Here is a 27,646-nt window from a genome sequence, read left to right as displayed (position 1 = left end):
GGACTGTTATTTTAGTAGTTATTATAAAGCATGTACAAGTAAAGCAGCACAGTGAAGTGTATTTTAGTTAAGTGTATATCGAGAAAGAGAACTGTCACAGTTATATCGATCTGTCATAAGTAACTTTTTTAATGTTCTCAAAATGTTGCGATTATTTTTTAAAATTTTCAAAGTTAAATAACTCGGTTATTTTCAATTTATTTTAAAAATGGAAAAGAGAAAATATGTTTATTTTGACCAGATCTACCACCCCTTAAAATATCTGCACTCATTTCTGGGACACCCATTGGAGCTACCTTTATTTCCGTTCGCAGCAAGAACCAGACAGTTATTATCTCTGGTTTGGCTAGCAAAATAAGTTAAAGCGGAGCTGCCTGCTAGGTAATTACAGTCACCCTTAAAATTGGTCTTTAATTAGTTAATAGTAATTAATTTAGCATACTTACGGTAAATACTCATAAATAAGTAATTTCTAGCATGTCGCGGGGTATAAGGTACTACTATCGGCCACACAAAATAGTTGAGAGCCAAAATAAAAGACATGTAAATCCTATAGACGAACACGAACATGCTCATCGGATGAATCATATAGTAATATTTGATCAGATGGCGTTGTTCTTCACTTCTGAACATACAGAGCGATTTTATGTAAAATCTAGTTAGGGGATGGCTCGGACTTATCATCATAAATCTGCAATAAATATAAAATTGTTTGATTGCTATTTTTTACGGAGGGATCAACAACCAATAAAATAGTGTCAAGTGGTGTAAAAATGAGATACGCCATACAGAACGGCAACAAGTCAGTTTTAAAAAGACTTAAGTCTTAAGTCATAAGTCATTTCCAAAATCAAAATGATTTTAGTCTTAAGTCAAATTCCACATAAAGTTTAAATGATTTTAGTCTTAAAACGTTAACTTAAGCCATTTTATTTCAAGTCAAGTAATTTTTATAAAGACTTAAATCAGTTTATTTAAGTCATTTTTTGAGATAGTTGTTTAAGTCGTTTTTATCACTAAAGTCTATATTTTTTATTTAAATCATGACGATGTGCAAGTTAATGAGACACGCCATACAGAACTGCAACAAGTCAGTTTTAAAAAGACTTAAGTTTTAAGGCATAAGTCATTTCCAAAATCAAAATGATTTTAGTCTTAAGTCAAATTCAACATAAAGTTTAAATGATTTTAGTCTTAAAACTTTAACTTAACCCATTTTATTTCATGTCAAGTAATTTTTATAAAGACTTAAATCAGTTTATTTAAGTCATTTTTTGAGATAGTTGTTTAAGTCGTTTTTATCACTTAAGTCTATATTTTTTATTTAAATCATGACGATGTGCAAGTTAATGAGACACGCCATACAGAACTGCAACGAGTCAGTTTTAAAAAGTCTTAAGTCTAGTTATTAAAGTCTAGTCATAAGTCATTTCGAAAATCAAAATGATTTTAGTCTTACGTCAAATTCAACATAAAGTTTAAATGATTTTAGTCTTAAAACTTTAACTTAAGCCATTTTATTTCATGTCAAGTAATTTTTATAAAGACTTAAATCAGTTTATTTAAGTCATTTTTTGAGATAGTTGTTTAAGTCGTTTTTATCACTAAAGTCTATATTTTTTATTTAAATCATGACGATGTGCAAGTTAATGAGACACGCCATACAGAACTGCAACAAGTCAGTTTTAAAAAGACTTAAGTTTTAAGGCATAAGTCATTTCCAAAATCAAAATGATTTTAGTCTTAAGTCAAATTCAACATAAAGTTTAAATGATTTTAGTCTTAAAACTTTAACTTAAGCCATTTTATTTCATGTCAAGTAATTTTTATAAAGACTTAAATCAGTTTATTTAAGTCATTTTTTGAGATAGTTGTTTAAGTCGTTTTTATCACTTAAGTCTATATTTTTTATTTAAATCATGACGATGTGCAAGTTAATGAGACACGCCATACAGAACTGCAACGAGTCAGTTTTAAAAAGTCTTAAGTCTAGTTATTAAAGTCTAGTCATAAGTCATTTCGAAAATCAAAATGATTTTAGTCTTACGTCAAATTCAACATAAAGTTTAAATGATTTTAGTCTTAAGACTTTAACTTAAGCCATTTTATTTCATGTCAAGTAATTTTTATAAAGACTTAAATCAGTTTATTTAAGTCGTTTTTTAAGTTAGTTATTTAAGTCGTTTTTATCACTTAAGTCTATATTTTTGATATAAATCATGACGATGTGCAAGTTAATGAGACACGCCATATAGGGGCCTTATTCTATAAGTATTTTATTGATCGATTCGGTAGAATTTGTTCGGTTGTGACGACATTTTCGATTCGGTAGCGCGAGTTATGTATTTTATTGTAACTAATTATTTTATTATTATTATATTGGTGGTTGTTTTGGGATGAAACGGGTTTCTTCCATTTTTTTCCATCCAATATATAGAAGGACTCCGCATACAAGGGCGGCACTGGTGAAAATTGAAGCTGTCGCAAGGTTCAATGAAGATCCGGGATTGTCCAGAGGCTGTAGCTGGAGTGTTGACAGTACTTTCTGTGCTTTCATCATCTCGTCTAAATTTATTTCTTCGAGGGTTAGTTTGGAGATGTTGTTACTATCTTGGGAAGAGGAGAATTTTGGCAGTTCTAAAACATATTGAAATTCTGTTTTTGTTTCGATTTCAAAAGTTAAGTTTTCTATCTCAACAGGGCATAAAGATATGCTGACGATGCTTGGTTCAGAGAATTTGTATAGTCCTCGTTGACATTTGTCTCGGGCAATTGTCTCGTTTACAGGAATTACCAAAATTTCGTTACCATATAGGCGTTGAATGGTACTTTTTATATACTTAACGTTGATCATTGGACACATATTATTTGATGTTTTTAAAAGCTCGAAGAGGCAGTGTTCGTCTTTTGATAAGGCGGTTTGTTTACAGATGAAAAGGTCTTCTGGTTGTGGACATTCTTCTTCTGTGGTCCAGTAATCTTCTTTTGTGAGTAGGATGTAAGGGTTAGATAGAAGGATAGTTTTGTTTACAATAGGTATTGGGAATATTTTGTGAAGGATGTAGTGGGTGGGTAATATAATTGGTGTGTATATTGAAAAGAGTATTGAATTGTTTTTAATAATGACTTGAACAGATAGATAATTATAAAAATTTATTAATTCTTTGAATTCGGGTATTCGGTTTGCACCGTATATTGTTTTTATATTTTCCATTAATGTTAAGAGTTGGTTTGGATTAAGTATAGAGTTGTGCATTTTATTTACATGGGCAAATGAGATTGCATTTTCGATATTATTAATTATTGAATTTAATGTATTTAATTGTTTAATTGTAACATTACGTTGTCCAAAATTAAGGAAATATATAAGGCACTAGATAGGTTTACCTGATTTTTGTCAAGTAAATTAATTTTTTCTAATATAAGTAATTGATTATTGTTGATTTTATCTAAATTTTTAGTATATTCCTGGGTAACTGTGGATAAAATTGATTGTTCTTTATAAAATTTTTTATTTAAAATGTCTTGATGTTTTGTCAGTGTATTGAAATACTTATTTTAGCACGACTTCCAGTCCTCAATATTAATTATAATTACCAAGTAGTAGTCCTCTGGATACTCACTAGTGCCACTATATTTTAAAGAAGTCCGGCCCTGTGTGTCCTCTACCCTACCCTGCCAAATCTCAGTATCTTCATTATTCCTTTAGTGCTCGCTAAGAATGCCACGCGTGGGGAAAACAATGGACGAAATTTGCTTCGGATTGGCAACGAATGAGAATTTTATCTCATGTAAGTATTATTAAATAATATATATGTTGTTAATCTTTTTAGCGTAGGAAAAAGAAGCAAATCCTCCCCAAATATTTCTCAAAAACCTCTTTTCAAAAGATTAGAGTGGCTAGAAAGAGACCGATGTGGTTCTTTTCGTCCCAACCACGTTCGCATTTCTTAGATAAAAGACGCGAACGTCGCCGTCGGAGCAGTTCTCGCCATAGCCGTGTGTCAGACAAAGACAGACGGGAGGGAAGTGCGTCTGACGGTAGTCGCCGTGGTCGGCCCACAGGGGAACTGTTTACATTTTATGCGAATGCCAACATCCTATTGTTATTGTTTGGTATGTTGCCAAGTCTATCTCCGCTTTTGTTTATTTTTAATTTTGTATACGTATACTTTGGGGAAATCTTAAGAAAATAATAATATAATTAGCTTACTACTTTTCAAAATTTCGACATTTATAATTTTATTTAGTACTTATTAAGATTCAGTCAAGATTACAAGAAAAATAAACTTGAAATAATTGTAAATTTCGTCATTTTTCATGAGCCGTTAAGATTAATTTTTAATCTGACAACGCCGCTCTGTTGCTATAGTATTTTCTATAGTAGGGGAATTGGACGCGGTCAACAGTGTCAATACTGTCGAAAAACAGCTGATTGGCATGATCAGCTGTGTGCCGTGCTTTTATTTTCCATATTTCTTAACTATTAATAAACTATTAATGTATAATTGTTTCATTTTATATAAAAGACCAAAATTAGCATTTAAAATGGGTCTACACTGGGAAATGTGTGAGAATTAAAGAATTTAAACATCGTGGAGTGTCATTTCAAAAGTAAGTACTGTTCTGTGGTAATACAAATTGTGTCCCGATGTCAAACGTGACGTCACGCAATTAGTTACCATTTAACCAATGCTATTCAAAGCTCTTTGTAGCTACTGTATTGCTGTCCTCCATTTGCGAATTTCAAGTTTCAGAGCTTTACGCCCTGGGCTGCTCAGAACGGTTCTGAAAGGAGCTGTGCGAGATAGCCTGGTGCCTCCATATGGCGCGGAACCAGTTCTGAAATTTATGACTCAATTGAATGGAGGGAGAGTATCGCGTTCTTGAACAGTTCAGAGCTGCTCAACTGCGTGAAAGGAGGACAGCATATGGTGTATAATTCGGTGAGGGTGCATCCACATTATCTTAAAAAAAGCGGATCGGCGACGGTGTATCGGCGTAACGACCTTGAATCGATTTCCAGCAATTTTATTGGCTGAAAAATTCATCTGTCAGAAATTTTATCTGTCAAATTCACCTGGCAAAAATTTCAGCCAATAGAATTGCAGGAAATCGATTCAAGGTCGTTAAGCTTACGCCGTTCCGCTGTTTAGGATAGTGTGGATGCACCTCTACGTACTAAAACAGTTGCAAAAGGTAAATAGAGAGATCACATGACCTCACATTTTTGCACCAAAAATGTACAATCCCACTTAAAAAAGTACAATTTCGACACCATTTATAGTACAAAAATTTTTGCCCTTGTAACAACGCTGAATACAACATCTCATTTTGTTTACCTAAAATATTTACCATATTTGTTAAAATTTGTTTATTTGTTTTATAATATAATTTTGTAAATATAATATATTATGTATATTATAAGAAGTAATGTTTATATTTTTGTTACAATATTGTCCGATTTAAAATCGTATATTTGTATTTAATTATGAATACAAATAATTTGTATGTTTACATAAATTATAATTGGTATGTTCACATTTGTAAAAAAAAATAATGCCTATTTACGTTTTCTATTACTAAGATAAATATTTTATTTCAGATTTCTAAAAGATAGTGAGAGAAAAATTAAATGGTTTTCTCTGTTAGGATTTATTCATAGCATAATATTAAAAGTCGAGCAAAGGGAACTAACTCAATATTTAAAATCTGATGATTTTCACAGCCATTTATGTCGCGATTTGGTAGTGTTTCACTTGTTTCAACATCACCTAGGAAATTAACATTAAGATATCAGGATCCTGCATATAACGAGATAGGAAGTATGGTCTTGTTAGGATACCTATTCCGTCACAATATGTAAGTACATATATATTTACAGTTTAATTTTTTAATATAAAATATTACCATATACTAATATGTATACACAGATTCAAAGTGTACAGGGTGGTGCCTTTCATACGATATGCAGGTTTCAAGGATTTTTATTGTTGGAAGTTTGTATTGAAATGAAATTTTGAGAATAAGTGGAGGGTTTAGAAATCAATCAAGTCATACAAATTCACTTTCATTTTCCTTGGAGCCTTCGCGTCCTATGAGAGGTGTTACCCTATATGTATATAGATTTGTATATATATATATATATATATATATATATATATATATATATATATATATATATATATATATATATATATATATATATATATATATATATATATATATATATTAATAAATAATATTTTCTTGCCTTTAGCTGTGTATTTTTCTAATTTCGAAAAATCGAAAGTAGAGAAAAAAAAATAAAAAGTAAAAAGAAAATTGTTTTGCTTGTCGTAAAGGGGGGAACCAAGCTCCACTCCCACAACCGGTTTCTGGGCCTACCCTTCATCAGGTGGGCTGTCCCGGGGCTGGTTCTCACCGATACGGCAAGCAAAACTTCTTCTATATTAACAGAGGATGTCGTAAAGTGTCGGTGAGATATTAGTGCATCTCCCGTCAAAAGATGGTAAAGAGCGTTTTTCGGCGTATTGGCTTAACGCCGTTCCGCTGTTTTTAGGATAGTGTGGATGCACCCTACGTACCAAAACTTGGTAAAAAGGTAAATAGAGAGATCACATGACCCCACATTTTTGCACCAAAAATGTACAATCCCACTTAAAAAAGTACAATTTCGACACCATTTATAGTACAAAAATTTTTGCCCTTGTAACAACGCTGAATACAACATCTCGTTTTGTTTACCTAAAATATTTACCATATTTGTTAAAATTTGTTTATTTGTTTTATAATATAATTTTGTGAATATAATATATTATGTATATTATAAGAAGTAATGTTTATATTTTTGTTACAATATTGTCCGATTTAAAATCTTATATTTGTATTTAATTATGAATACATATAATTTGTATGTTTACATAAATTATAATTGGTATGTTTACATTTGTAAAAAAAATAATGCCTATTTACGTTTTCTATTACTAAGATAAATATTTTATTTCAGATTTCTAAAAGATAGTGAGAGAAAAATTAAATGGTTTTCTCTGTTAGGATTTATTCATAGCATAATATTAAAAAGTCGAGCAAAAGGGAACTAACTCAAGAACAGCTGATTTTTTTTATAAGGAATTGAAGAAAATATTTAAAATCTGATGATTTTCACAGCCATTTATGTCGCGATTTGGTAGTGTTTTACTTGTTTCAACATCACCTAGGAAATTAACATTAAGATATCAGGATCCTGCATATAACGAGATAGGAAGTATGATCTTGTTAGGATACCTATTCCGTCACAATATGTAAGTACATATATATTTACAGTTTAATTTTTTAATATAAAGATATTACCATATACTCAATATGTATACACAGATTCAAAGTGTACAGGGTGGTGCCTTTCATACGATACGCAGGTTTTTCAAGGATTTTTTATTGTTGGAAGTTTGTATTGAAATGAAATTTTTTGAGAATAAGTGGAGGGTTTAGAAATCAATCAAGTCATACAAATTCACTTTCATTTTCCTTGGAGCCTTCGTGTCCTATGAGAGGTGATACACCCTATGTATATAAAGATTTGTATATATATATATATATATATATATATATATATATATATATATATATATATATATATATATATACGAAATATATATATATATATATATATATATATATATATATATATATATATATATATATATATATATATATGCTATATATATATATATATATATATATATATATATATATATATATATATATATATATATATATATATATATATATATTAATGAATAATATTTTTGCCTTTAGCTGTGTATTTTTCTAATTTCGAAAAATCGAAAGTAGAAAAAAAAATTAAAAAAAAAATAAAGTAAAAAAGAAAATTGGTTTTGCTTGTCGTAAAGGGGCAAACAAGCTCCACCCCCACAACCGGTTTCTGGGCCTACCCTTCATCAGGTGGGCTGTCCCGGGGCTGGTTCTCACCGATACGGCAAGCAAACTTCTTCTATATTAAACAGAGGATGTCGTAAAGTGTCGGTGAGATATTAGTGCATCTCCCGTCAAAAGATGGTAAAGAGCGTTTTTCGGCCCGCTCAAAGATATGAAATGTAACAAAATTCTTACAGCTTTAGTGTATATTAATAAATAATATTTTCTTGCCTTTAGTTGTGTATTTTTTCTAATTTCGAAAAAATCGAAAGTAGAGAAAAAAAAAAATTAAAAAAAAAATAAAAAGTAAAAAGAAAATTGTTTTGCTTGTCGTAAAGGGGGGAACCAAGCTCCACTCCCACAACCGGTTTCTGGGCCTACCCTTCATCAGGTGGGCTGTCCCGGGGCTGGTTCTCACCGATACGGCAAGCAAAACTTCTTCTATATTAACAGAGGATGTCGTAAAGTGTCGGTGTGTCGTAAAGTGTCGAGGATATTAATTATATTATTATTGTAAATAATAGCTACTGATATTTAATATAAAAAATAGTTGTTCACATGTATCTATTTTTCTTTTGTAATTAATACTATCTAAATAACAAGACATCTTATATAATAGATCCATTAACATTTTAGTTTATCAATTATCAATCACTACGATATACAATACGTATAATATCTTTTAATTATATCTAACTTTTAATTATTGAATATTTAATAAACAAATTTTTTATAGTGTTGGTTAAATATTTTATAGCATATACTATTATGTATTTATAATAATTTATTAGTTTTATTGCATGAACATATTTTTAAAATTTATTATTAAAAAAATATTTTATCTTTGCCTCTAACCACCTACTTCTATATCTCTGGCTTTTACTTTACTATCATCAATGAATCTCAAGGTTAAATTCTGTTTTGATGCTCTTCTGCTGTAAACTCCCCTACCACTTTCCTCTTTACCCCGCTGTCAATAAACTAGGGTAGTGGGGGCACTAACCGATAAAACGATATAGGTACCTCGATTTTGTGAATTTATGAATGACTTGCTCTATCTATTTTTATTCTTAATCTAAGGGTCGGCCGATCAAACGTAGACGCAGAGAAAGAAGGAATGATGCACTGTCGCCTTCTATAGCAGCCGCGGCGCATGTATGTGCCGAGGCCAGCTGAAAGAGACAGGGTCGGACGCTGCCCGTGTGTTGCGGACGACTCGCATGCGAATGGAAGTCAACATTCGGATATTTTGGAAACAGAGACAGGCGAGGGGTCTATCCCTTAGTCTATCCTGGATGGTAGTACACCTCGTCAATTAAATAGAGACATCCTAGATATGGACGCAGGCGGTCATCTGAAAGAGGCAGGGTCGGACGCAGCCGAGTGTTGCGGCCTACTCGCATGTGAATGTAAGGTACCGTTCGGATATAGAGACAGGCGAGGGTTCTATCCTGGATGGTAGTACCTCGTCAATTAAATAGAGACATCCTGGATATGGACGTAGGCTTACCTGATTTAATAATATTTTAGCCTTATATACGGCACTATGTTCTAGGTTGTCTAACATTTTATCTCATAATATTTCTGAGGATGATCGTAAAAAAATTTACGATAATATATAATTCCAGATAATTTAAATAATTTCAAAATCCGCTTGATATAAACTCTGAGGTTATGCCTCATCTTTTATCTTATCACAAAAACCAGCTCTTCAAAACAATTAGCTCATAGCTTAACAACGTTCGGTATCACCCTTAACGTCTTAAGTAATAAAAATTGAATAAAATAAATACTGTGTATTTTTCTACGGAAAAAAGAGGTGGAGGGACAGGTTCCGATTAGGAAAACCGATATCGTCCTTTTCGTGAGTAGAGGAAGACGAGAAGAACGAAAGGGCCATATCGTCCCTCAAAGGTTCCACAACAAGACGATGCGACGACAGTTCCGGGCGCATGAAGAAATAATAGTAAGTAAACTCCAGTTTGCAGGGTTATTATAACATATTATTTCTATTTCCAAAACTATTACTTGCAAAAAAGGAATTTTGTCATGTATTAAGGGTGTTAGAAAGCCCCTTTTGAGGAACCAAAACAAACATTTTTTGACCTTTGAATCGAACTACAAAGGATATCAATAGCCTCTTAAAAATAGGCGTAATAAATATATGCATAGTTTTACCAAATCAGCTTGTGTCAAGTTAATTTTTGGTAAAGAAGCCTTCGGGTAAAACCCGTTTTATATCATATTTAAAGAACTTGAATAAGTTTGTAACTAATTTCCATTTTAAGATGGAAGATTACCGGACGTATCACGAATTATTAAAAAGGTGTTTATATATCCACAATAGACCTTTTTATATCCTCAAACATTAAAAAAAAATTTAATGAAATAAATTTACACTTGGTATCGAGTGTGTTAAACATCTTGATGATTTCCTTATATTTGGTTAGTCTTTTGAAATTTGGGCGAATAATAATAATAATAAATATACAGTTGATTTACTATTATCATGAAGATTTGAGGTTCATTTTGAAACAAGTGTTTTACAACCGTCAAACATTTTTGGCGTTTATCTTTAATTCTACTAATAGGTCTCTTGTTTTCCCAGACAAATATAAAAAGCATAGATTGAGAGGTTTCTATATATAATAATAATAGCTTCCGTATATAGCGTTTAACGCCTTGGGAGTAGCAAGGTACATCTTACCATGCTAGAGCCGTTCGGTGTACAAGGAGGGTAATGTGGCTAGCACTACGCCCTCAACCACCTATTTGGTACATCAGGACTGTGAATCCCAAGTACTCATTTAAGGCTGAGTCGACCTAGGTACCCAAACTATTTTTATTTTAATAAAAATAGTCGGCTGATAAAATGCCGGGTGTATGATTCGAACCCACAACCTTGAGATTGGTAGAGGAGAGCCTGTAGCTCTACACCACCGGGCACCTTATTGAGAGGTTTCTAAAGGAAAAATGCACTATTAGATAATAGGCATGTTTCATAGGTAACTTGTCTCTTCTTGCCCTGGTGTTAAGTTTGATTGGTTACATACAAAATCACTAGGTAGAGAGACATTTTGTGAACTTAAAATTAACAATCAATTTAAAAATCCAAATATTGATTTGTTTGCATCCAATCTTAACCGGAAGTGTCATAAATTTGTATCTTGGCATCCTAACCCTAATTCTGTAGCTGTCGATACTTCCTCATTAAATTGGCAGAATTCATTCACTGTTAGCTCAATTTTAAGAAAATTATACTAGATCAGGCACGGAGGATAATTGTTGTTCCGTGGTGGTTGTGACAGCCATGGTTTCCTTTATATTTGTTATACATAAAATAGGAAACCATATTTTGTTTAAGCCACAGCCTAATTTACATCTTGTTCTTTCATTGGGAAGCAAGACCCGATGTCGGCCACCATTCCCTGGTAGCCGCAGTATTATGCAGCAAGCTTTCTGAATAAAGAACATACCAAAAGCTATTTCCACTATGCTCAATTCTATTTCAGAAAATACCTTAAAGCAATATACTAGTGCGTTTAACCGTTGTTGGTGGAATTTTTGTATGAAAAATAATTTTTCTGTTTTTAAGGCAGTATTTACTGAAATTTTGAGTTTTTTACAGTTGATACTTGATACCGACCCACATAAATATGGCACTTTTAATAATCATTAGTCAACGCTATCATTAATATTACATGAAAATATTAGTGCTGTTGCTAGGATTAAGGTGTTAGAAATTTAAGGTCAGACAGACCAAAATATAATGTAACTTAAAATACCAAGCCAATTATGCAATATTTGAAAAATATGACGCATCCGTTAGATAATTTGCGTCTTAAGAGTCCATTTCACTAGCCCGAAAAAGTGGCAAAATAAACGTTCAGTATTTAACGTTTTATGTAAAACTGGCTAGGTATTCTTACATAAATGAAGAAGCAAATTAAAGATAAAGGATTATACTATATCCGTATTCTAGTACATTTTTGGTCAACTTCTTTATTTTTAACATTTTGATGGTCAATCATCAACAAAATATCCCTTATGTTTGAACTAAATTTTCTCGAAAATAACGACATAATTTAAAATTCCGTTACAGTACGGAAATAGATTGAAGTTTTTTCATCTCAGTGATATATAATTTATATGGTTTTATAACAAAGTGCTCGCTATTTTATGGCAAATTCTGAAGCTCTGCAAACATTAATCAAGTCTTAATCAAAGTACGTGTGTTTGGAATTTTGGGTTTTAAGTCACACCCAAAATTCCCACGACAGGATCGGGCTAAGCCTTAGGCAGATTTCTGAAATATATTATATATTCCCTTCGGCCACACACCCGCTTTACCCGGTCCCTGAGGGTGACCCGAAAGTACACCGTAGTAGACGCTTCCCCTACGAGATGCGATACCTTGACGTTGGTGGGGAAGCTCCCGGCCAGGGCACCGGAGGGGACCCCTCTTGCGCTCTGGCTAGGTCTAAGGAGCATCTCAATGTCTTGTCCCTGGCTGTAGTGTCGTGGCCAGGGAACTGCACCGAGACATAAAAACGATGCCGGACGGGACCTCCTTCGGGACTTAACGTCCGTCATACCGTAAGTCTTTCCTAGGAGAGACATGGGGGCTTTGGCTTTACTGTCTGAGCCGCGTGGTTGAGGCACCACTATAAAAACCTCCCCAAATCCTACGGTATAGTGCGCGCCAAAGGGATGGATGGTCGGGGGGAAACCCGACCACTAGCGACTAACCTGGGATACCGGACGACCTCCCAGTTCATAAATGCCTAGTCACGGTATTGCGGGGCTCTGCCGTGATGGTCGTTTCTTTCCCTTACTACTCGTGGGATCATTATATGGACCAGAAAAGTAATAACCCTTTTTAGCTCTTTAATCGCGCTAAAGTGTCAGGTATAGTGTGACCAACGGATCTGTAGCTACGGAGTATCGGCAGGGGAACGCAGTTGTAAACAAAACACGCCCAATTTCATTCATAAAATAGACATGGGCGTACGGTGTTATATGAAAATAATGTGTATCATAAATATAATACTCAGATTAATAATTTTTTTCAAAAAACTTTATGCTGTTTAAATCGTTACTGTTGAGTTAGCAGATAAACACTAAAAGCTTTTATTAAAGCTCCCTTAAATATTTTGAATCATTTTATTATTGTGTTGTTAATATAATAGAAGAAATAATTACACCTGGGGGTTGGAACCTTTGGTGTTACACAGCAGAATAAAACACTAAGTCAGTACAATACACCAAAACACTTTTAATTTTACACTGGACGCACGTCTCGCTAACCATGTCTGCCATCAGCAGATGATCAAGACTGAGGCTTGAGGTATATTTATTTATATATCTGTACTAACTATATTTTTTTCTATAATACAGAATTTTAGATATAACTATTTCCAGCAAAAAAAATCTTGAAAATAGTTAACTTTGGAAGCGCAAACAAAACATAATTTTACTCACCAGTAGATCCAATATTGCCTATTACACCAGATATGGTATCGCTCCGCCAGCAGTTTTAAAAGGTTAGGTCATTGTCTACCCATATGTTCCATCCAAATAGATAATACTTGGCTATATTCTCGAATTTCGCATATATATTTATATCTCTCTCTGCAATATAATGGGCCGCTCCATTAATATTTATCTGTTATTTTGACATTTACGCCAAAAAAATTCATTTGATTTTAATAACCCCCTAAGCGTTTCCCTGCAAAAGGAAAATTCGATCCTTCCTGCAATTTTTGCAAAAGCTTTCTAATTGTGGGGACGAGTTTGAATTCGAGATAAAATCTATTTATCAAATTCCTGACCACTTCGAAAAAGTCGTCGAGCTTTTCGACAGCAGTCTCACGTGGTCGTTTCTTTCCAAAGCTGGATATCATTTTATCGGGGTTAGTTTTCAGCCTTTTTTTTATCTTCTGTGTGAATTTTTTTATAGCCGATACGCTAACTCCGGTTAAAGAAATATCCGCCGCTCAAGTTTACGTTTAAGCGGCAACTTAAGCGAACTCTCTGTAGCTTCTTCATCGCAAACCCTATTATGAACACAAGGAAATAAACCAAATCAGATTTCATCCACGTTATTATTAACTTACCTATATAAATTAGCTATTATTTCTCTTGTCTGACTATGTAGTGTCTTACCCTTAACAATTTTATTCATTTTAAAACACAAATATACGACCAAACTTGATATTAATAATTAAAAACTACGAACGAAAAACACTATAACAAGATAACAAAACAATAAAACACAACTTAACTATCAAATATACGAAAAATATAGGAATAAAGTTTAGGATAACCGGTATAAAATAATGAAATAAAGTAATAATGATCAAAAAAATGACATCGCCACTGGATATTTCAATAGTATTCAATATTCCTACTCTTTTCAGAAGAGACCGTGAAGTTGGGGATAAAGCAAGCGAATAGGAAAGGCGTAAAAGCCATGGCAACCGCGTGGTAACAAATCCTGTGACGTATCTCGCCAATCATGTTCGATGAATAGGCGGCCATGCGCGGCGATGCCGGTTTGCCAATGATATCGTTGAAAAATCTTCAACTTTCATAACAAGCAGATTATACAGAATGAAAGAAATAAGTTATTAAATAAAACATATCGAACAATATGAACTACGTTAAAATTCCTCAGTAATATACGTCAGAATATATGCTAAACACATTATATATAATAAAAATATATTAAATTTATAGTTCATGTCTGGTAATTTTGCAATTTTATAGATAAACGTGGCAATATCGATTTTTTTTTCTCGCATTCCTTCCGTAGCTTCAGATCCGCTGGTCAAACAGTAACTGGGAAACCTATCGTACGACGTTGGCGGAGTACAATAAGGAAATAAGAAGGACGAAGAGAGAGTCTTGGAGAAGCTTCTGTGGGAGTCTGGTCGATCTACCCCAAAGCACCAGAATTCACAAGATTTTCTCAAAAGAACCAGTGAATGAGCTAGGGACGATACAGCGCCCCGACGGTAATTTCACAGAGTCCAGGAAAGAAACGTTAGAGATTTTGGCCTAAAAACACTTCCCAGGCTGCCTGATTCTAGGTGATGAAGAACGACCTCCCCCAATACTCATGAGTCGCAAAAATCGGCCCAAAAAAGAGGATTGGGAGATAGCGAAGAAAGTAATTACCTATAGGGAGACTAAGGGGGTGATCGAAAGTTTCGACCCATTTAAATCTCCAGGAGAGGACGGGTATTCCCGGCCTTATTTCAGAAGGCTGAGAGCATTATCGTCCCTCGCTTAGTAAGGATTTTTAGGGCTAGTCTGGCGTGGTCACACATGCCAGCGGATTGGACGAGAGCAAAGGTGGTATATATACCGAAGGTGGGGAAACAAAACCTACAACCTGGCTCATATCGACCAATAAGCCTTACATCATTTCTGCTGAAGACCCTGGAGAAGGTGTTGGATGGGCATATTAGGGGAAGGATCCGTCTAATTCCCTGAAATAATGAAGATACTGAGAGTTGGCAGGGTAGGATAGAGGATGCACAGGGCCGGACTTCTTTAAAATATAGTGGCATTAGTGAGTATCCAGAGGACTACTACTTGGTAATTATAATAAATATCTTCGGATTGAAAGTCTACTAAAATTATGATCGAACATCACAGGTAAGTTCGTTTGATCATATAATTGTAGCGGGTTTCGTCGTCTTAGTCTAGAGTGCCAAAGAGCCGTTTGTCGACCTTACCTACTACGTTAAGTAGTCCCCTTTTTTGTCGATTAAACTTGTGAAAAATTTTGGTATTTCTCAAAATTGTTTGAATATATTCAAAGGTTTGATTAAATTTGTAAAACGTAAGAATCGAAAAACTTTCGTTTTGTTTTTTATTTAAAATATCTTTGTCCAATTGAATTAAAATATTTTTTATATTAAATAAGGAATTTTCGATTTCTGTAAGGTTTATGTGAAAATTGGATGTGTGTTTCATGGCAGATATATAGGTTTTTCCTATGGCCATTGGTAGTATGGGATTGCTAATGCTTTTTACTTCTAAGTTCATAGCGATGGGTAGAAGGAGCAGGAAGGGGATGATCTGCCTCATCTGAAACAATTTTACGTTGCGGTTTTAATTCTTTTTTGTGAAGTTGTTTTTTTTGTGTAGTTATGACATTACTTTTTTCTACAATAGGTTTGTCAATTTTTTTTATATTTATCTAATTCTTTAACTTTTGATTTCTGAGGGAAAGTTTTTGCATAAAGTGGTTTATTGGGATCATAGATTTAGGAAGAACAGATATCACATTATGCATTTTAACCCGATCAAACATTCGGAGGTTGACGACGTACTATAACAACCAACTGAAATAGAGAAGGCGACATTGCCACATATCAAATTTGCGCCTATCTACTTAGTTTGATTTGCAGAAAAGGTGATTTTAAAACATTCACCGGATATCAATAAATCTCAATTTCTTAATTAAATTAATAGTTTATTTTTAAGGAAGCATGAGTAATAATATGTTATTAACCAGAGGATATATTATGCGTTACTATTAAAGGATATGTTTACTGTTTAATGCGCTGAAACGTCTAGAACTATTGGCAACGTCGCTGCTAGTCTTCCAGAATGAAATGAGCCGTCCGTCCCACCTCCCCTCGCGACGTCCCATGGTCCGTTATAGCGTACTACGTTTAGCTTACGGTGTGTTTGAAGTCGGAATCAAGTCCGAAAATCAAGTCATTTCAGTGTTTTTCAGTAGGTTTTGTTTTTGTTTAACGTACTTTTGAATCTGCAAATGTTCAATATGGTACGACAGTGTCAAGTGTGTGGAAAAATAAGCTCAAATTACCCGAATTTGTCTTTTCACAGGTCGGTATTGTTTTGACGTTTTATATTTCCGGCGTAATTGTACATAGGCGTCCCATAAGGGAGCCTCTCACAATTAAAATAATTTCTAATTCTATTTGGTGAATTTTGATCTATTAAAACAAGAACGTAGTAGCCGGTAATTGAATTATAATTCGTCTCAATTACTACCTAACTGTTGTAGATCACAACAAATTTGAATATAAACGTTGCATTTGAAACTTTATTATAAGCCAAAAAGTGAGATATTTTTTTTAAATTGCGTCATATTTTGGTCATTATATACGATATTCTAAAGGAATTTTGTTAAACAAATAAACAAAGGTGTTTCCCGACCTTTTTTACATTTTATTGCTTTATTATATCTGCCCCTTCGGCTTTGTTTAGATAATTTTTTACCACCTTTAGACAATTTTTTACACAAATACATCTTCCTAGAGTTATTTGTACGGTGTGTTTAACTTTTTTTTGGAATGGGACGAACTGTAAATAATTCTTAGGCTACTAGTTTTATACATACCTATATACAGAGTGACCCAGGCCTCCAAAAAAGCTTTTTACCTATTATGTTTTTGGTTTGTGATTTTTATTTCAATTTTTTACATAAGATGAGGGCCATTGTAACGCACATTTTCAAAATATTTTTGTCAACATACAGGGTGATTCAAACCGCAATACATATACTTAATACAGTTCACGAAGATTGAGACATTTAACTAAAATTTGATTATCTGAAATTCTTGAAAGTGAAATGAATCCTTTGAAAGTAATGGATTTGTAAATAAACGTAATAGGTATTCATTATCATGCGACAGAAATCCTATACTGTAGCACACAGATTTTATACTTTTAATGATAAATGCCTTCTATTGAGAGACTAAAAGGCAATTGCCTCGTATCAGAGCTATCATTATACAAGAAGAAGACCGAAAGTCATATCTTGTCTTTAAAAAAACACAATTTTCTCATTAAATATTGATTTTAGGTATAGGAAGTTATTAATAATACAAGATTAAACAACTATAACACAGTACTTTACAGGAAGCTATCGATTGCGAACTAACTAAATCGTTACTAATTACTAATTTTGAAAAGTTTTTTTTAAGATAAAAAAGGTAAAACTAAAACCTAAACTATCATTTGAGATTAAACGGGAAGTTCTTAATAATGTTGCCTATTCTAAATAAGATTTTTCTTATTTATAAGTTTTAGTTAATTTTTAGTAAATTCCTAATTAAATTTGGAAAAGAATATTTCTGTTTGCTGTAGGTAATTTTCTCAGGGAAAATACGTAAATCAAAATGACTTTTTAAGTAAAAAAAAGTCAAAAGGACAAGTTATTTCTAAAAAGGACTGTCCTTTTCAAAAAAGGACAAGTGGCAACCCTAGGTATTTCTGGAATGGAAATTTAATGGCAAATCTACAACTTTACTTTGAAAATATGTTCCGGCCACCTATGTTTACTAAAATGTCTAAAATATGCTTTACCATTGCCTCCATATTCTGAAAAAAAAATTGAAAAAAAAGTCACCAACCCCAAACCTAATATAGAACTGTTTCGGAAGCCTGAGTCACCCTGTAAATATTCAAAAGCAACTGAAAGTTTATATAGAAGTAACTGAAAGTTTAAATTGAAAATCGACGTTGGAGCGATTTTCGAAAACTACTAACGTTTCAACATATGTATATGTGGGATATTAATTATATTATTATATTAGACCTTATAACAAAACTCATCTGACAAAAAAGTGTTAATGTAGTATATTAATATGGAGTAAAAATTTTACTAATTACTTTACTTTTACTTTACTAATTAAATTCGTTCCAAAAAACGATATGCCACTGGCCATTAGAACAATTCAAATGCGCCTAGTTGCCTGGGTCGGAAATTTTAGACTTCTCTGTCTCTTCTGTCTTTGTTTAACACATTGGAATGTTTGATACACTACCAACGAGTATTTATGAATGAGATGTTCGGTCTATCTGTATAATGTCTTTGATTGGGATCAATGTTTACTACATTTCTATTTTTATTTATTCTATCTAAAGAAGATTGTTGTTGTGAGGTTAATTTTTGATGAAGTTCTTGTCTAATTAATTTTATATATTTTCTGCGTGTTCTTGCATGTATTGAGAAAGGGTTTGATCATTTGAGAGTTCTAAAGGGTTTTTATAGTCTAATTTCCCTCTGACAATTTGAAAAGGGGTATACTTTGATGCACTATGCGTAGAATTATTATAAGAAAGTACAGCATAATTCATTAAAATTATTATATTTTCTTTTGGCTTTTGATACTTAAGGGTAAGAATAATTTCACTTAAGGTAGAATGAAGACGTGGGAGTCCATAGTGGTTAAAATACGTAATAAGTTTGTTTGCTACCTCAACTCCTATGGGTGTCACAAGGGGGTATGCTTGTCCTAGTTTAGAAAAACTGTCGATCACGGTTAGAAAGGAAGTATTATGTGTTTTATAGATATCTATATAAATGTGGTCGAAGGGTTCGTAACTAATAGGGGTGGGCTTAAAAATTATTTTATTGGGGTGCCTTTCGTACGTGGTTTTTGGCATATTTCGCAAAGATTTACGTACGTTTTGACATCATTTTCTAAATTCGGCCGACATCATTTTCTAAATTTCTAAGTTCGGTTTCTAGGTCGGTAGAGGGTTGGGCTGGTCGTAGTATTATGTCAGAAATTATGTTGATTTTATCATTCTTTGGCTTTTCGGAAATAGTGTTAAGAATCTAGTCCAGTTCTTCTGGCGGTAATTGGGGAATTTCCTCAGGGTCGAAATTAGAAAAAATTGACATTTGATCGTCTTCGATTAAATTAATCTGTATGCGGGATAGGCAATCGGCATTGGAATTTTGTTTTCCTTTTTTTCATATGATTTCGTAGTCATATTCTTGGAGTTTCAATCGCCAACGAATAGGTTTGGAATTCGGCTTCTTAACGGAAAATAACCATTGCAAGGGTTTGTGACCTGTAACGATTTTGAATCGGGTCCCATATAGATAGGGGCGAAAATATTTGGTGGCCCATACTATAGCTAAAAGTTCGCGTTCAATGGTGCTATATTTTGTTTCTGCTGGATTGAGGGTGCGAGAAGCATACGCCATAGGCAAATCATTGCCAATAGGGCCTTGAGACAAAATTCCACTGATAGCGACGTTTGAAGCGTCCGTGGTCAGAATGAAGGGTTTTGTGAAATCTGCATGTATAAGTACAGGGTCATTTGGGTGGTGTGTTCTACTTTTTTGTTCTTTTTCAGGCAGTTTGTTAATGGTTTTGTCAAGTGTGCGAAATTTTTTATGAATTTTCTGTAATAGCCGATTAGACCTAAAAATGATTTAATGTCTCGAAATGTTTTTGGTACTGGAAATTTTTGAATGGCGGCTATTTTTTTTGGGTTGGGTTTTACGCCTTCCGGTGTAATGATATGCCCTAAGAATTCTACAGTTTTACAAAGAAACTCACATTTGTCAAGTTGGATTTTTAGGTGGATCTCTGAGTTTTTGAAAGACGGATTTTAAATTAGAAATGTGTTCCTGCAAAGACGTGGAAAAGACGATTATATCGTCCATGTATACCAGACAGATTTTACCTTGAAGATCTTTAAGGACGTTATCCATGAGCCGGTTATTAATGTCTGTGGTTTTAGTTTTGTGCGTAACGATATTTGTACAAGATAGTTTCTCGTTTGGTCTATGTAAAACTTCTGGAAATTGATTTGGTTTGGCTTGGTTGGTTATTTAGATGATCATTATTTAGATGATCGGAGAAGCGAAAAATCTTGGTTGTGATCGGAATTGTCATATGATTGAAAGTTGGATGTTATTTGCTCGATATTAAATATCTCGAAATTTTGGGAATCAAAAAATTGGGCTACTTCCCTAATTGAATCCGGATAAAAATCTAGAACGACGTATTCATTAGTTTGATTTCGAAATTCTAAAGGGACGTACCATTTTGAACTTTTAAAAGTGAACCTGGAATTTCGATGTTTTAAGCAGTGCGTAAATGGGGAATATATATTTCGGTTTCGTCAGGTATGTCAGTATTTATGTTTTTCATTATTATAGATAGGGGTGGTATTTCTATTTTTTGCAAATCAAAATTGTCTCTGTAATAGATAGGTATTTCAATCGTATCGTTTTTTAAAAGCTTATTTGTTATATCGATATTAAGACCTAATTTTCGTAAATCTCTGATCCCTATTACTCCATCAAAATAGTCATGGAAGCTGTATAAAATTAGTTCGAGTTCATTATTAATATTGAATTCTTTTAATAAGGGAATTTTTGTTTTATTTTGGGTATTGGTGTTGCCGGTACAAGTTACTAAGGTGTGTTTACAAGGGTAAATTAATTGTGGAAAATATTCTTCTGCTACAGATGGTCTGATTAAGGATGTGTGGCTACCCGTGTCGATGAGAAGTTTAGCTGGGGGATTTTGAAGTTGAATGTAGGGAAGGGAGTTGACTTGAAAGCTATTTAAATTTAGGACGGATTTTCGTTTAGAGGGCTGTTGGGAAAATTTTCTTCCTGTGAATCTTGCGGAGTTTCGTGATTTTGGAAATATTCTATATCTTGATATTCGGGAGGTTCGATATAGTTTTGATATTCTTGTTCTTCGGGCAAATATTCAAAGTCTTGTTGATATTGGTCTGGCATATCTGCTAGATAGCTTAAATCAGTGAATGGGTGTCGGTTTTGGGCGAATGAATTTCGATTTCGAGGAAATTTCGTCTTTGGGTTTGGATTGAGCGCATGTGAACGTCTGAATTTCTACTTACTGTCGACGGCATTCTACTGGTTGTAGACATTGGTGTTGGGGGGCTAGTCAATTTATTAGAGTTTTCTCTAGAGAAAACATTTTTTGGCTTGCCAAAAACTTGTTCGTTAGTCGGAAAATTTTGTCGTACCATTTGTGGTTGAATTTTTATTGGTTGGCTTGGAAATGGTTGTTTAGGTATAGCACCTGTGCTGTTTGAAAATTGAGCGTTATTTTGTGTCACTGGAAAGAGACTCACAAATGATTGTTGGGGTTGAACGTTGTTTTGTGTCATTGGAAAGGGGTTAACAAAAGATTGTTGGGTGGGTGGAGGCATAAAGTTGAAGTTTTGGCGATTATTTACTTGGGAAGGTGCTCTATTTTGAGGCATATTGTAGAGGCATATTGTGTCGGGGAAAAAATGTACGTTCGTTTATCTGTTGTTCGATAAGGGAGTGGTTTAGGACAATTGAACTTGCGTTATCAATATTTTTTGGATTATTTAGCATTAAAATTGTTCGAAGCTCGCTAGGAGAGTTTGACATTAAGACAGTAACGGCTGTTAATTCCGTTTGCTCTAATAGAGCTTCTTTTGTGCCTTGTTCCAAAGAATCATCAGCGGAAATTTTTAGAGAAATACGTGATTTTAACAATTTTAATCGTTCAATAAAGTCTAAAATGGATTCTCTTTTAGATCGAGTCAAAAAATTTAGCTGTTGAGCAAGTACTTGTCGGTTAATTCGGTCACCAAATCTTTGTCTTAACGCGTCCTTTATTTTGGGCCAGGTCGTTAAATCTGGTCTACAAAGTAAAAAGTCACCTGCTTCCTCGGTTATTTTACTGCAAATTGACGCAAAAACGAATTCTTTAAGAGATTCATCAGCAGTACCTATGAAATATCTATTGTAAAATTTGTCTATGTTTGAAATAAAAAACTCTAAATGTTCACTCTTGCCTGTAAAAGTTTTAAGTGTAGGAGCAATCTCTTTTGCGGCTGTAAGGGTGGTCATGTTTGAAAGAGAAATATTTAAAAGGCTTTGAGTTATACTTTCAATTTCACTCTCGGACATTAAAATGTAAAACTAAATTAACGAAATTATTGCACTTTTAAAAAAGTTAAATGTAAGCAAATTATCGTTCTATACTAAAACTTAAAAACTTTTAAACTAAAATTATATTATGAAATAATGTAAATTATATACACAATTATATGGGAGTGGAAAGGAAAACTCACTTACGATAGATTAGTTTCTTCTTAACTGTGGTCTTCCTGCCTTAGATTCTGTGCCTCAACAAACAGTTAAAACTGACGATTTTCTGGGCTTCGGCAACGTCTTTTTGTGGGACTGCTTGCAAAACCAGGAATCTCTGAGACACCTACACGATTGACTGCGCCAGTTATGTATTTTATTGTAACTAACTTGTTTTTAAAAATTTATTTTATTCAAGAAAATTACAATTTAATAATTTGACAATATAAAGTAACTACGTAGTGTACGAAAGTTAATCATAAAGTGAATAGGTATATCTAATATTCAATAACATGAAATGTAATGTCAGCAAATTAATTGTTTGCAATATATAATAGTAAAATAATAACTAGGTCGGTTCATGAACTATGAATGGGACGGACTGCGTCACGTATCTCGCGTAAAGCTAGTCCGTAGCTCCGAACCGAACGGAAACCCTACCGAATCCTCGGTTCCCGTACCGAAAGCTCTAATCGTCTTGGTAACTAATAATAATTATTCTATTCAACAATACATTTTTCTGTTAGGGGTTTGACAACTTCGGAAAAAGGCTAGAATTTGCGTGTTATTGCAAAGGTTTTATTTACGAAACACTCGAAAGTATAGTGTTAATAAAAGAATAGATGTAAAGTATGAAATGGATCAAAAAAAAAGCATGGCGCATAAAGCATGGCATGTGATATGTATCTAATCAGCGCAGAGGTTGGTGAACAAGCTAAAAAGAGCACCAAACATACTTTCGTTTTATTGACATGTATTTTATTACATTTACGATGTACTTAAACAGCCGTTAAACGGTAGCCTACTAAAATGCCGTTAATAGATATTGTGACGTCGTTCATGTCGGCGGGAAGTAATGCCTGGCCTTAAGCATTGTGCAAGAGCACCTGTGGGTCAGTGGCTGAGTCTATCGCTTCGTAAGCGAATGGTCCGTGGTTCAAATCTCACGCCGACCAAGACTTTTTTATATTTTTTTTGCTTATAGCGTGATCTTATTGCATTGGTTTCACTCTTTTTAGTTGGATTGGTTTAGTTTTTGGCGGGTTGGTTAGCGTGGTTATTTGGAGGGTGTTAATTCATTGGTTAGTTGGTTATTTGGTGGGGTTGGTTGATTTTTACTAATTTATATTTGTTTTTTATATTTTTTATCAGTGTCGAGGTTAGTTGCGTTGGTTAAGTTGGTTATTTGGTGGGGTGGATAGCGTTGGTTAGTCCTTGTAAAATTTCTATATTTCATATATACACACAAGCCGTCAAGTGCGTCACATCAACGACGTCATACCTATTAACGGCATTTTAGTAAGCTACCGTTTAACGGCAGTTTAAGTACAGCCTTACATAATAAAAACATACATAAATATAATAAATTTATGTAATAATATTACATAAATATTGTGATTATTTATTAGGTTTTTTTTAATTTAGAATAAATACAATTAAGTTTTAGCACAAGTTTTAATATTAAGTAATTCTAAAAAAGTTGTTTTAAACATTATTATAAACATTATAATATATATATATTTATTTATCCACAAATATACATTGAATTTGGACATGTCAAATAAAAGGAACATATAAAAAATTAATCTAAGATGAAATAAATACACACAAGACATAAAATATGTATAAACACTAAATGTATAAAAGTAAAAAATTATTTATTGAAATAGTCCATAAATTCAGAAATGCTATAAAAACACTGTTGGATTAAAATGTCTTTAATTGTTTTTCTAAATACTTGAAAACTGGTAATATTACGCTGTTCAGATGGTAGCATATTAAAAAAATGTTTACTGGCACACGAAGGAGATTTCTTATGCCGGCTATACGATACTTTGCCGATATAGAACAGTTCCCTGTTTCTAGTTCCATAGTCATGGACGTCAGCAATCGTATCATAGGAGTTTCTGTTTTTGAATGCATAGCATAGAATGCTTAGGAGATATATGGATATAAACGTTAATATCTTTTTTTCTTTAAAAATACTTCTGCACGATTGCAAGGGTGTCAACCCGTAAATTAAGCGGAGTACCCGCTTTTGGGCAATAAAAACTCTTTGGCTGCGAGTTGCGCAACCGTAAACCGCAATATTATAGGACATAGCGGAGTATATCAGTGCGCAGTATGCACTCAAAAGACCCTCTTCATTAACCGAGTCTCTCAAGTTAAGGAGTGCGTAATAACCCTAATATAAAATTTCTTGCACACAATTTCTATTTGATCTGACCAGCTCAAAGTTTCATCAAGTGTAGTTCCCAAAAATTTTACAGTTTTTTTCCGGTTTAATGACAATATTTTTATCTAGACTTGTAACTAAATTATCTTGTATCGGATTTTGACTAAAATAGAAATTAACACATACAGTTTTAGAATGGTTTATCATTAACTTATTTCTATTGCACCATGCGCTAAATTGTTGTATAACCATTTCGGTCTTTGCTGACAACATTACCGAAGTATCATCAGCATACAAAAACACCCGACCTGTTGTTATGTAGTCAGGTAGGTCGTTAATAAAAATCAAAAAAAGCAACGGTCCCAGGACACTGCCTTGGGGCACACCGGACTCTATAACAAAACTGGAAGATTTTACTTCATTTATTTTTACAACGAGGTCTCTATTGCTTAAATACAATCTTATCCAACCAGCAAGATTTCCCCTTAAACCTACCGCTTGCACTTTCTCCATAATAAACTCGAAGTCCAAACTATCGAAAGCTCGAGAAAGATCAAAAAACAAACCCACGACCAACACTTTATTTTCCAGTCTATCGTGAATATATTGTACAAGGTGAGAAGCAGCTGTTTCTGTTGAGCAACTCTGTCTAAAACCATATTGTTCTTTTGCAAGAATATTATTTTTTTCCAAAAAAATTATTAATTTGTAAGGATACTGCCTTTTCCATTACTTTTGAAATGATATTTAATAATGCAATTGGTCTGTAATTATTTACTGAGATCGACTCACCTTTCTTATAAATTGGTACCACACATGACGTTTTTAAAAATGAAGGAAAATGTGAAAATTCTAAAGACTTATTTAAAATTGTTGCAATAATTTCGGAAAATTCTTTAATACATTTTTTTATTAAATAAATTGGTATTTCATCGATACCGGTCGACTTTTATTTTTTTACATTCAAGTCCAAGATGGTAATCCAACCCTCTATATATTTTTAAAAAATCTTAAAATATGTAAAACAACATAATAAAATATAAGTGTTTTCAGAGTTTTTCCGAAAAACTCACCGGTTTTTAAATAAAAAAATATTCTAATATTTGAGGGTAGTTTCACCCCCTTAGAATTCGAGTTTCGAAAAATCCCTTCTTATCGAACCTCTACACCCTAAAGTCAATCCGTTTTCCAAAAATCAGCTTTTTACGTCAAGGGCTTTAAGCAGGATCATGATTAATCAATGACCAGATTTTTCAAAACACCCTGTATACATTTTTAAAAAATCTTAAAATATTATTCTGAAAATTTTTCAGAATAAATAAATACCTAAATATTGAAACTTAATAAGTAAGTACTGAAACATACAGCGCCATAATATCTCGACCTCCGCCGTTATGCTCGTAACAGGTTGGAAAACAATGTATCTAAAACAACTGATGCGTTATTCTCCAACCTATTTCGAACCTCCATTGACAATCGACCGATGCAGCAGCGTTCCTTTCCCACTCCGATTATCTCGACCGCCGCACAGTGGGGTATTTGACACAGATAGTTGATCGAAATTTTTTTATGTAGACCTATATAAATTATTGCTATTTTCAATTAAAGAGGAAATAATATGGACAAAATAAAGGATAATTCGTCGATTCTAAAAAAAGAAAAATCACTGTTCCAGTGTTTCCACGGTCAATGCCACTAATGCCAGTAGTAATATCGCAACTGATCCGCTACGACTGATCCGCGAGCAATGCCGATACCACTAAAGTCGCTACTAATGCCAAATTGTGCTATACTGCTAATGGCACTAATGCGATCGCTTTGTACACAACAATGCCATCGCGGTTTACACCACGCCTTAGTATATCACTGATTGGCAAATTAGAGGAAACCAAGAATGTTTTTCTCATTTTATCAGCAAAGTCGCAAAAAGTCGCAGTATTTTATTTTACTGTATGAAAGCCCAATGTTTACTAAGTAAAACGTATATAGACAATATGCTGAATTCTTCGAAATGCGCAACTAAATCTCTAAGTATAATAAAAATGTCACAAACTTAATCAAATTTTCTGACAGTAGGCTGCAACTAAAAGTTAGGACTTTTAGTTGCAAAAAAAATCGTTAGTATAGAGAATATCAAAATAAATAATACGTTCTTGTAGAATATATACCTGCAGCTTGCTGAGCCATTTTCAATCAAAACAATAATATAAACGTAAAAAGAGCACAAGAACAACAACAATTTATAATTTTAACATAAAATTTAGCCATTTACCTCTTGTCTGTGAGAAGTAACAACTTTGACGTTTCGTTGAAACGAATGAATGCAACTAAACACACCCATAGCAACGCCATTCATGGCAGACATGATTTAACTTATCATTTATCTTTTTTTGGAAAATCTTAAACACATTTGCTTTTTCAAATTTCGATCACCTTTTTCATGCTAATACACCACCGTGCGCCGCCCTGTTATGCTCGTAACAGGTTGAAAAACAACGTATCTAAAATGACTGCTTCTCCAATCCGTTGCGAGCCCCCATCGACAATCGACCGATGCAGCAGCGTTCCTTTCCCACTCCTGTTATCTCGACCGGCAGGCGTTATGCCCGCAACTGTTTCAAAAAACCTGCTCCTTTTATATCCTA

At 33.4% G+C, this 27,646-nt stretch overlaps 1 protein-coding gene across 1 annotated transcript in view; it reads right to left on the bottom strand.

Annotated features, from left to right (window-relative positions):
• Positions 1 to 27,646, bottom strand: part of LOC115889234 (potassium/sodium hyperpolarization-activated cyclic nucleotide-gated channel 1-like) — a 111,922-nt gene that overhangs the window by 68,473 nt on the left and 15,803 nt on the right. Inside the window, exon 3 of the mRNA XM_030909179.1 lies at positions 447 to 691. Within this exon, the coding sequence (XP_030765039.1) occupies positions 447 to 691 (245 nt within the window). The remainder of the gene's footprint in view (positions 1 to 446; positions 692 to 27,646) is intronic.

Source organism: Sitophilus oryzae, unplaced genomic scaffold, assembly GCF_002938485.1.
Source record: "Sitophilus oryzae breed Bouriz unplaced genomic scaffold, Soryzae_2.0 scaffold_811_pilon_pilon, whole genome shotgun sequence".
NCBI lineage: Eukaryota > Metazoa > Arthropoda > Insecta > Coleoptera > Curculionidae > Sitophilus > Sitophilus oryzae.
The sequence above is the reverse complement of the archived record's forward strand: the minus strand, read 5'-3'. Positions and strand labels throughout refer to the sequence as shown.